The 12082-nt window shown below is 40.9% G+C and overlaps 1 protein-coding gene across 4 annotated transcripts in view; it reads right to left on the reverse strand.

Annotated features, from left to right (window-relative positions):
- The window catches only part of TRIO (trio Rho guanine nucleotide exchange factor), a 256719-nt gene that overhangs the window by 62983 nt on the left and 181654 nt on the right, over positions 1 to 12082 (reverse strand). For all 4 annotated transcript variants that reach the window (XM_075052205.1, XM_075052204.1, XM_075052206.1 and 1 more), the window contains exon 34: positions 7048 to 7291. In XM_075052205.1, coding sequence (XP_074908306.1) covers positions 7048 to 7291 — 244 coding nt within the window. The remainder of the gene's footprint in view (positions 1 to 7047; positions 7292 to 12082) is intronic.

Below are 12082 nucleotides of genomic sequence, written 5' to 3' on the forward strand. Positions count from 1 at the left end.
TGGAAGAGAAATTCTTTGGGTGGCTCTCAGGCGCTCTTCGGAGCACCAGCTCTGAATATTTACTTAACCCAAAGCAAAATATGGGTAACAAAGACACCCTCAAGAAGTAATTCTCAACACCGAAGCAACTTTTTCAACAGTTTGTTGCACCTGAAGAGGGACAGTTAAGGAAAATAAACACCGCTCCAGGACGTTTTTCTTCAATTGCAACATACAAACAACGTTTGAAGGGTATGATTTTAGTTTGTACTCCGTTCTGCCTCAATACCTTGGTTAGGAAAAGAAACTGTTGTCAGAGAAAGGCTAATAGCAAGTAAAATAACAACTCTCTTGGGAAATCTAAAGCCATCAGAATTGCTGGTTTATATCCACCTTCTACCTCCCAAAGATCAGCTGTGCAAATACATCTGTTCTGAAGCAGATACTTTTTACACACCGATTTCCTTTCCAACTACAATATAGAAGAGCATTATATTTGGCAGCTGTCTGGGACCAAAAGTACATTCAAGCCAGTATTATAAAATTCCTTCCTTTTTCTCAGCTGTAATTCCGAGCTCCCAAGCAGGGCAAAAAGCTTTCATTACCTATGTACAAAAATTCCAGAGACAAATTAACCACATACTTATGCCCACAGAGTCAGAATGGGAAATACAGATATATCTGACAGGTCTTCCTGGGCTGGATTATGATAAAAGAACAGTGAAGGAGTTCAAAGCAGGTTTATGCAGAAATCAATCCTATGATGTTTCAGAGCAATCTAAACTTGATTTAGAGAGAACTCTTCTAGAAATTCAAATTGTGAGAGTCACTGAATCTCCTTATCTAGTTTAGGACTGCACAATGCCAAGGAAGCAATTCATACAGACTTTACTGTTTATTCAAGGCTGAATTAGAATTTGGCTATTAACTCTAACCATCTGATATAGTTTGGCTATAAAGCTCAACGCAAAGATTATGATCTAAAGGACCACAGTCAACTGATGACATTTTATTTAAGTTTACTTATGCTCAAACCATGTTTTTGACTGCAAACTCAACTAAAACCACAAGGTGGGAAAGTCAGGATAGAGAATTCTTGTTTTACTTTATACTGCAGCTATTTTATTCACCTGGACTAAAGCATGAGAACATGCTTGCAAAACCACACACACACACAACCTAAATTCAACCTATCTTTGCCACTAGTAGACTAGCAATGCTTTTTGGCAAAATGTTTGTGATTACATGGAGATTTATGATTTATTGGGTTTTCAAAACAACTGCTAATTGTGAAGTTGAACTTCAGCTATTAAAATGCCTGTGCCTCTGTTGAAGCTCAAGTCTGCCTGATAAATAAGTTGAACTGACACTACACCACAGCTTTTACAAGTTTTTGCTAATTTAGACGAGTGGAGTGTGAAATCCAGCTGACTGCTCGGCTTTGCCTCCCGTGAGCTCCTCGTAAGGCTTTCTGTCAGCTGGCTATGTGGATGGGCAGCCTGTTAATTGGAAGTTTTATGAAGAGGCAATTGACCGATCAAGAAACATAATTTTTCGATTAACATTTAGCGTCTCGCGCAACTCCAGCATATTCCTCGATATCGCTTTCTGCATGCGATGGCGGCCGGCTACGTAGCAGAAGCAGATCCCTTTCTGTTTTGTGCCCTGGAAACCACGCAGTCCCCAGCTTTTGCCACGTGGCCCCAAAGCAACAAGGCAAAGCAAGTCCCTTACCTACTCGCTGTTCGGAGTTACTTTCCCTGCTGGCCGGGGCTGTAACTCATTTCCTGCAGCTGCGAACGCTGTCAGACAGTCTCACAGGCAGCGCGCTGGCTCTGAGCCACGGGTGGGGATCCTTTTTCCTTACACGCAGCCCATGCTTCACTTGCTTGCAGTCCCAAAACAGCAAATCCTCCCCTTCTACAGCCTCCCTCTGCTCGTAAGCAACCCCTTGCTGCCCAAGTCATCCTTCTTTTCCTCCACTACAAACAGGGAGTCCTTCAGTTATTCAAACTGGATTCCCATTTTACTTGATCGAATTCTGCTGCTGCTGCTATCCAGAGCTTCCTCTTCCTACGTAACAACAGTATTTGGACTCAACATGGCAACACTTCATTTCTCAATCATAACTTAAAAATCTCTCGATCATACGCGAGATGTTTTACCTTTACCCTCTCCCTTTCCCCTTTCATCTAAAATTAATATTCTGAATAGGTCTCCAGTTGTGCGAGAGGAGGCTTACTTAATGTAACAAATTCAAGACTCTGTTTTATCCCACTCTGTGGCCTCAACTATAAAATACCTCTCTTTTGTGGGGAAGTACCTCTAGATCACCTGTGCAATTTCTCTTTATCTTAATTCCTGAATAGAAGGTCCCCATACCAATTCAAGAAGAGCTCTGACACCTGCAACACCTGCCCTACACCACTCCTTCCCATCCTGCAGGTGTAGAAAAGGGCTTACTGCACAGCTCTTTAAACAAAATTGTCAACCTTTGTCTTGGCAAGTGTCAGCCGTTCAATCCTCCTTATTATGGTAGATTCTTTGAGAGATACTACAGTTGGGAGATCTAAAAAAAAAAAAAAAAAAATGCTGAAATAACATTTTTCCATTTATGGCACCAGTCAGGACAGTATCCTGAGAGTAAAATCAAAAGCCAGTATTCAGTATTGTAGCGGCGCGTGGTATGTCATCATATTACTAAGACATCACCTGCCTTTCAGGTCTGAACAAACCTATACAGATACCTGGATTATAACAACGTACAAAACAGGCAGACATTGTACCTCCAGGTAAACAAAAGATCTCTGTGGCCAAGTTTTGAACCAAACGGAGAGTAACATGAATTGGCAGTTAGATGTGGTCCCAAAAAAACCCCTCACTTACAAAGAAGTCACGTAAATGTAAGCCTCGTGAACAAGGGCTTGCTGTAGCCTTTGTAGCTCTCCAAACAGTAGCATCTACAGAAGAGATATGATGGACCGTCACAAGTTCTTCAGACTTCAGAAGTACTCAAAGTTGGAAAAGACAGTGAACTTGTGATCTAAACGGGCAAGATATTCACAAACAGTTTTAAATACCTGCCAATTTTTCTGAGCTCACAAGTTCAATTACATTGTACTGAATCCTGTCCCCTGCCCTTTACCCAAAGCTCTGTGGCTGTGTAAATGTCCTGCAAACAAAGGAAAGAGAACTGCACATATAAAAAGGGTGTACCACAGAATGAAAAGAAACTCTTGTTAAAAAAGAGAGAAGCACCAAATAAAACAACAGGAACATTCTTTCTCCCCCACGCCCAATAACATGTGGGGAATCATTGCAAAAAAAATTGTTGCCTTATGTATTACTTGTGAAAAACATGTTCTTCCAAAGCTAGTAATTTATTTTTTGTAGAGCGCACCAACTGTTATTCAACCTCTTCACTACTCCCTTGTTTGTCTTTTTTCCCCATTATAAAAGGATTTAGATTTTAAAAAATGTACTCATCTGTAAACGGCACGTCAAATTGATTAAATGACCCAAATAACTTACAAAAATAGATTTGATATCCAGCAGAGCGAGCAAGAGCTCTGGAACCTGCAATCAACCCTCTCCCTAAATGACTATCCACCCAGTAAACGTCTTTTTTTTCTGTGTAATGCCTTCCCCATACTCTTAACAAAACGTTTGTTAACTTAACTACTATAACATTTTAGAGATTGAAGATACTGTAAATGCATTTTTTTTAACCCATTGATACTGATTAGATATTTAAAGTAATACCATTCTTAAAGGACAAGTAGCACCTACACTTGTAGGCAAGGGATGAGGGTCATTTTGGCGGTTGTCGTCTGTCATGAGAACAAAATGTTACCTTTCACGGTTGACAGATAATACATGGACAGACAAGGAATGACCGAGATCAGCTGTGAGAACTAGGCTTCACTGAACATACTTTCTATTTTAACTATCTTTCACGTGCCCCTACTTCAGATAATCATTTCAGATTATTTAAGTCATTAAACACCAGCCAACATTTCTGTACTCAGTGATGAAATGTGGTTTTACACAACTTAAGAACCAGCTGTAAATTAGAAGAGGTTTGCCACTGCAAAACTTTGAAGCTCACTTCACCTCTGATAGGCCGTGGCTTTCCAACTTGTTTAGTTGGCAAACGGTATTGATAAACACTGTTGAAAAGATCAAAATTGTAGGGTCCATAGATACTGAAAAGGAGTGCAAAACTCTACTTCTACAAGCCGGTTGGGCAGGCTAAGCACTCAACATCCAAGCAGCCACCCCCACCACTTCTGGAGGTGATCTCCTCCCTTTTTCCTTTACAATTACATAAAACCTCTCTCTCCCTGAGCCTCTCACAATAGATTGCGATGCCAGACATGCACGAATTCCAGACTTGTGTCTACTGCTCGTGGCTTAGCCCATGAACTGTACAGAATTACTCAGACCTGATGCTCACACTGAGAGCCTGACATAGGAAATGTACTTTTCACACCTAAAAACTCCAGAGGGCAATATCCTAATTTGTTAAATCATTCAAAACTCTGAAAGTTTTACTGAATTATGATCAAAAAAAGAAAAAGAAAAAAAAGAGAGAAAAAATCAGTACGAAAAAGACTGAAGTTGCAGAATCAAGCACTAGAAAACTAGCAAAAACATTTAAAAGTTGTCCACTCAAGTACACGGACTGCCTTAAATTATGTAAGTCATTCACTTGTTCTTTGTTACGGGGGTTGTGGGTTTGGTTTTGTTTTGTTTTTTAGAAATTCATACCTCAATCAGTGCCCACAATGAACAATTCTGAGAAGACCATCTAATTGGTTTTCCATTCTTCTGATTAACATACTCCCCAACGCCTTATTTAGAGATCTTTAATCAAATGCAGCACTTGAGAATGAATAATGGCTTTGCTGGATTGTCTGAGGTACTTTTCACCATGGGGGAAAAATAAAATCAAAGCACTTCACTAATTTTGCTTAATTTTTATAATCCCTCTGTGAAATGAACACTATCAACCTCTTTCAAGCAGTAGAAAGTTGAGGCAGAGACCAAAGTCAAATGTATCCAGTGGTTTCAAGTACCCAGTCTAAAGTTGTTTGGTTTTTTGCCTTTTTTTCCCCCCTCCCCAGTTTACTTAACATTATATAATAGTTTGCATGCTCAACAAAGTTCATGTTGACTGACTTAAGTCACAGTCACATGCACGGGAAACTTTACAAATCAAACGTCCAGCTCCTAAAGCCTGACACCTAGTAATGTGGGAATAAACAATTAGCAGCTGCTTCTTATCAGCTGGGGTTGAGATGGCACGCCCTGACATCCCGCAGGAAGCCTGTGGCAAAGGCAGGGACAGAAGTCACTGCTGAGGCTGCCTTCAACCCTGCAAATCATGCTCGTTCTAGCAATGGCCTTTTCTTCTTCACTCTCCGTAATTAATGTAATTAATTAATGCTGTTTATTTCAAAGCAACACGTCAAACAAACTGAAGTAACTTTACAATGCTCTGCCCCATTTTCCCCAACAAACACTAAAGGGAAAAAAGCAATACAGGCTATGTCTGCTGGTCTAATAAAAGTAACCTCTCAAAGACAAAACCAGCTCTGTCTCTCCCTCAAGAGTCTGACAGGCTCAATGTTCTTCATGTAACTTACATTGTCCAGTACAAGCTGCCTCTCCTACAAAAAATTCTCTGCATTCAAAGGTGAAGTCCCCTAGCTCCAAAGGAAATTGGATTTATCAATTCTGTGAGTGTTGTTAAAAAAAAAATAAAACCTGTTGACATTTCCATGATATCAGTCCCTAGTCAAAAAAAGAAGTGTTTCAGTGATACCTAACCACATTTTTCCGATTTTATCATCAGAACAACTGCAAACTTTCTCTATCCCAATTTTTATAGGACACAAGAGGACAAAAGAGTATTGCAGCTCTACAGCTCAATCCTTCAGACTCCCCCCCAGTCACCCTGCATTCAGGAAGTTCCTGCTGTGCATGCTCCTAATGTGAGAAACACAAACTCTCCCCTCTTTCAGCCAAGCATATTTATACAGTGTCTGAAAAAAATGGGAAAAATTGTAATGTGATAGCTGGGATGGACTGAATAATTGAAAAATTTGTGGTTATATTTATGAAAAACTCTTCAAAACCAGAATTTTCTGTTTTGGAAAACAAATTTTCCCCAAAACCACTTTCCTGCTAATCTTGCTACTTGCAATAATGAACTTTTTGAAATGCATCTTTTCCTCCAGCGGGTGATGAAACACCTTCTAATGAACTGGTTTGTGTTTTTTGTTTGTTTGTTTTTTTTTTTAAATTCACATTGCTTTCTGTTCACAGGCTGCAAACTCAAGTAGTTTCAAATGAAGCAAGCAAGCATTTTCTCTACTAACAAACTACTCTGTGAGCCTGGGGAGTTTACGAAGCCAAAGGACTACAGCACACCAAAACCCTAAGAACTTTCAAAAAATTATCAGATTTTTCTTGCACCCTTCAGGGGTGCATTCTTTCATGCATGTGAAAAAACAAAGTAAGATTTCAGAGCTGCTCTGGGAAAAAGGGATGACTGTGCCACTGCTACTCTGGAAAACTCAGCTAAGTAAAATACAGACGTCCAAATAGCCAATTCCTGTGCCAGGGCATATGGATGCGTGTATTTACCTTTTCCATTGCTGAGCCTGATATTGTCACGACTTCTTACTGCAGGGTTTCTCAGGAACCATTGATAATGCATGCTGGAGATTTTCTTCCCTCCCCCCTTTCAGCACACGACAGGAATGGACTTTCGTATCATCGCAGCTTGATCTAATATGATGCATAACTCTGTTCACCAAGACATAATTTGCTTAAATCTCATCCCTGTCTTTACGCACATTTTCACTTAAGGCTGAGAACTGCCGACCGCTTATTTTGGAATAGACAGCGTGGCTGCAGGTTTCCAAAAGCGTTGTGTTTTATCTCATTAAAAACTAGGAACCAAACCAGCGCAAGAACACCGAAGTTCCCATTTGCACAGTACTCCCCATTACCCCAAACTCACGCTGCTGACGGCTAGACTTCGTTTCTGTCACTTCTTACCCTTGTGGTTAAAAATCCCCTCCATCTCCATACTGCTGCGAGAGTGAGCGATGCAGAGGGACCCGCAGGGGACCAGGCCTTCCGCGGCTGGGGACCGATCCGTGGTGCGAACCAGACACCAGTCGGGCTTGTCATGGGGCCGCTCCAGGACCTCCACCGTCTGCCCGCGCCGGATCGTCAGCTCATTGCTGTTGCAGGCGGTGAAGTCGTGGATTACCACCGTCAGCTCGCACCCACCAGACAACTGTGAGGGGAAAAACAAGAAGCCAGATGAATGCTCGTGATCAAACCATCCGTCACGCACCGTTACCTATTTAGGATTCCTGGCAGGATTCGTATTTTGGATGAGATAGCAAGCTTCTGGGACTTTCCGCGTCAAGAAGAGATCATTTCAAAAGGAGGCAGTTCTGGCGTTTTAGAACAGATTTCTAACTCTGCTTGTCTCTGCCTATGTTCAAAGCACACCGGTTGTGACAGTGCTGGGCGGAGGATTTAAGTGGTTTTTCTTGCTAGACTGCTCCTTACCCCGAAAGCTGAAGTAGCAGTCGTTTCAGAATATATTTTATGGGTGATAATTGGCAACAAAAAGCCAAGTATTACTAAATACAGTCACTCAGGAGCTTTGTTATCTTGCAAATTCAAGGCAGAAAGAGGGACCTTTTTCAAATGAGCCTACTGCCTTATTCTCACCCCACTCACAGTTTACACACACAGGTCACAAAATCATCCAGGGCACACCATACATAATTATAAAAATCAGCATGAAGTTCTTCACATAAGATTCCCAAACAGTGAACTACTTGATAGGATATCCACACGGGCTTACAACTTTCACATTTTTGCCGATTCCCCAAATAAAAACACACGAACTTGAATTAAAAGCATGTAAGCTCAGGGTTTTCCTCCCCCTCTTCGAAACGCTTTATTAGAATTACTTTGCCTAAGTTTAAGTTTCCTCTCTTTGATTGTTTCATCTGCTTTGATGTGAAATGAAAATTATTATCAGAACTTTGCAAAGTTCCCAAGATTGCTCAGCACCAGAGCACCCATCCAACAAGCCCGGGAATTCCTTCTCTTTCCATACGGCTACTACAGCTTTTCGTGTGTGAGTATTTCTATAGCTCAGGCTGCTTCAGTGCAACATCCGTATCAGACCTCAGCTGGGATGCAACTTCTGTGAATTCGGTAATTTTGGACCAAGCCAGTAAACTCCAGCCCTGCGAGGTAATCCTGCAACGCTCTGCGCTGACGAAGGAGGACAAATACCCTGTAAGAGTTCCAACTGCAGCAAATATAGAAGCGTGTGCTACACCAACGTACTGCACGGTTCCTGCCACGTTATTTTTGACTATTACGTTTAGGCTCTTAATGGCTGCCAGCTACATCCCATGAGCTTTAGGAAAAGGAGATAAGAGACTGCATTGTTACTTCTTTATTAGTTTTCATTACAAGCCTGGAACTGAAGCACCAGATAGAAACTTTTCCAGGATCGCACTGTTTCTTATCAAGCACGAGTTTTAGAGCAAATGACAAAACCAGCAAACCCCCAGTAAGACTCAAAGGCTAATTCCGACCTTCTCTTCCTCAAGCCTGCAACAACCGACAGGACGTAACTCCTAGCAGATGGTCTGCAATAACTCCAGAGCTTTCCCATGGTATCTGCCTGCTAATCTTACCGGCTACCCTTGCTTTTGTGTGCATACAAAGAAGGAAAAGTTTTCTTGGGGGAATGCAGGGGCCAAGAAGGGCAAAAACCTCTCATACATCTAGTGTTTAAGGAAGATAAATCAGGTTGCACCCATTTAGATCCAGACTAAAAATGAATCACATTGCTTCTAGTACATCTCTCCAGACAGCCCCAATACCCAAATTACAGGGGGGCACATCTTCAAAACATGCTACCTCCTCCCTCATTAAAAAGTTTCCTGTTCCCTTACACTCTTTCTCCATATTATATTAGTTTTTAGTTCATGCAAAACTATGCCAAAGGGGAAAAAGTAAAGAGCTTTCCCTTGTTTTCTGGTATTGATTTATGTTACAGCCTTCTTCAGACAAACTCAGAAACAATTGCAACCATCTGTATGCCTGATGGGGACTAACAAAAAAGCTGATGAAGTATTACTTCATAAGGTGTCCAATGCAGACCAAATTTTTCTCAGGAGAGACCATATCCCAATCAGTGCAAGCACCAAGACAGTAACAAGTTGACACTTTGCAGAAACTGCAACTAGTCTTTATATTTTCTCCTTAATACCTACAGGAGCATAGCTTTGGTGCTCTGCTTGCTTTCCTGACCCTTCACTTCCTACAAATAGAGATTAAAATATAACCTGTGATCGGTGCAACAGCCACATGTTTTTGGCTTTAATATAGATGTTCTTTCTTCTCCTTCCCATAATAGTATTATTATTATTATTAAAGATCTCAGATTTTATGTTCACTAAGTATTTTACATAGTACTAAGCTGAAGGAAAAAGCAGAGGCTGTCAGTGGTTGCGTCAGAAACTATTAAAGTACAAAAAAATCCTAGTCTTTCAGACTGTGTGGGAATCAGATATCCAAGCTGGTTAGTATTCCACCGAAATTCAGTATTCAATCACACTTCAGCAGAGTGTGTAAGACACTGCCCGCACACAACTGTTAGTTCCACACCATCCTCAAACATGCACCAATGCTGTTCGATGCAACCTAGTGCAGGGCTTCTCCGCTGCTGCCTAACCCAACTGAAAACAATGATGTTCTCTACCCAACACACATCTACGTCATCAAGGAGAACTGACAAAAAAAAGCATTTACCACTTTTCCCCTCCTTTGAGATAACAACCCCTCTTACTCCCCACAACAGTAATGGTTAGGAAACGCTGCTTTCCTCTTTGTTTCATTGCTCGTTTTCTCCACATAACACACTTTCTGAAAGCAGTTTCATCTTTCGCACTGATTAAATGCAGTTGGACAGCAAGGAGTGTCTGTGATTAAGCGCATTGCTCAACAGCTGTTGTTGGACAGCTTTGGCAAGGCTCTCTAGGCTAGCTGGAGGGAAGAGCAAGAGGCACAGCAGAACCGGGAGACTGACTTGCACTGAAGAGAAAAGAGTTACAAACCATCTAAATCCAAATTTAGGCTGAACAAGGGCTTTATATACTTTATCCATCCCTCTCAAGAAATCTTTTATGTAAACTGAATTAATCATGCATGATAAAAATAAATGAGGCTATGTCTGAAACATGGAAACCGGAGAGACAGAGACGAGATGAGAAACAAAAGCCAGACAGAAATAGAACCGCAGATTAAAAAAGGCACAAGGTTTAATTAAACAGCTTATCATGGGACATAGTGTCTTGCTGTTGCTGAAATTAATGTTAACCATCTATGTTCATCTCTCTGGGGCCTTTTAATCACTGTTGCTTGTCGAGAGAAAAAAAAAGCAAAACCACCATAACACACACTCACTGGCTGAACACATTCTTAGCGTAGGTTTGCTGAAGTCAGAGACTCCACACCAGGAGTTCATCTGTCACCAATATCTGGGAAGTTCACCACTGACAAGAGTTTCGCCAGGTATGACAGCCTTTACATCAGGCCATATAACCTCCTCTCAGGACTGCAAATTAAATTTACTGTCCCGTGGTAATTTTAAATTAAGCAGAAGGGAATGGAAAGAGAGCAGCTAATAAGATTTCTCAATTATTTCAAGCATGAAAATCTTTAATCCCCTTTTAAAATGGAAACAAGTGCACTGTGGGAGAAAAGAGATAGGAGGCACACAAAAGTTTTGTCTCCAATAAAGAGTATTTTGCTTTGACCAGGTAGCTGCCCAGACTTGGTTTCTGACTCTGAAAAGAGGCATATACTCAGAGCCATGTCTGGTTTTTTACTAGCATTTTTTGTACTGATGGGAGCCTTTTCTCTTCTGCAGTCTCAGCTGGCAGAACTAAATCCTTGGTTGTCTCCTGCTGCTTCCGTCCTTTTTCTCTTTTCCAAAGCACTACACACAAGCTTAAAGAAGCATGAGAATGAAATACAACTTCACACAGACAGCAGTACAAAGTGTTACCAGCTGGGCACAAAAGACAATTTCTTAAAAATAAAATATTGCTCCACTGACCACCCACAGCAGCTAGCATGATTCCTACTATTTAGGATAACAACCTATGACAGCTCTTCTTCTAAAAGCCTCTCATCTTCTCAGCTACCAAAATAGTAGTTTGGATTATTTCACGTTTCTACCAGCTCACTTAATACAAGCATGAAAAGACCTATCAGACCTACATGGTTTCCTTCAGCCTCCCCATTTCATTTCCTATGCACTGGATCAAGTTCAAAAGACAACGTTAAAACCAGATCAAGCTCTGAGGCTAGGAACTGTTGAAAGGTGGAATGAATGGGCCAAGTGTCATCTCTTTTATTCGTCAGCCACCTAAAATGCTGGCTACAAAGCTACAGAAGGTGAATGGAAGGAATGTTGTGAAAGGTGAAGGGCAAAGTATTTACTGAGACGGGTACAATAAGAGCACTCATTCAGAAAACTGAGGTGCTTTGATGGAGTAGAAATCTGCTTCTCAAAAATTTTCTATTTCACTCTGGACTCCATTATACCTTCCAATACTTCAGGATGGGTCAGTGCTATGAATGTATTTAGCATGTCTTACAATATGAAGATATACCCCATGATATTAAAAACAGGCTGGAAAGGGATCTTGAATTATCTAGTCCACTTCTTCCTCTTACTCTAGAGCATGTTCAACTACATTTATGTGAATCATGATTAACATTTATCCAAACTGCTCTCAAAGATCTCCGGTTATGCAGTTTCCCCAGCCTTCGCAACTACTCTGCTCTAGGGCTTCACATTTTCATACCCATAAAAAAATATTATTGCAATTTTTTATTAAAGATAAGTCCTTTGATGTCATCCCATCCACTGAAAATACAGGTAAAAGACTGTTCTGTAATTCTGTGTAGTAGCTTTTTACACACTTGAAGACCTGAATTTCTTCCTCCTGCCTTTTTTCTTTAGACTCATTAGTCTCAACTC

The sequence above is a fragment of the Buteo buteo genome, chromosome 20 (genome assembly GCF_964188355.1).
Source record: "Buteo buteo chromosome 20, bButBut1.hap1.1, whole genome shotgun sequence".
Classification (NCBI taxonomy): Eukaryota; Metazoa; Chordata; class Aves; order Accipitriformes; family Accipitridae; genus Buteo; species Buteo buteo.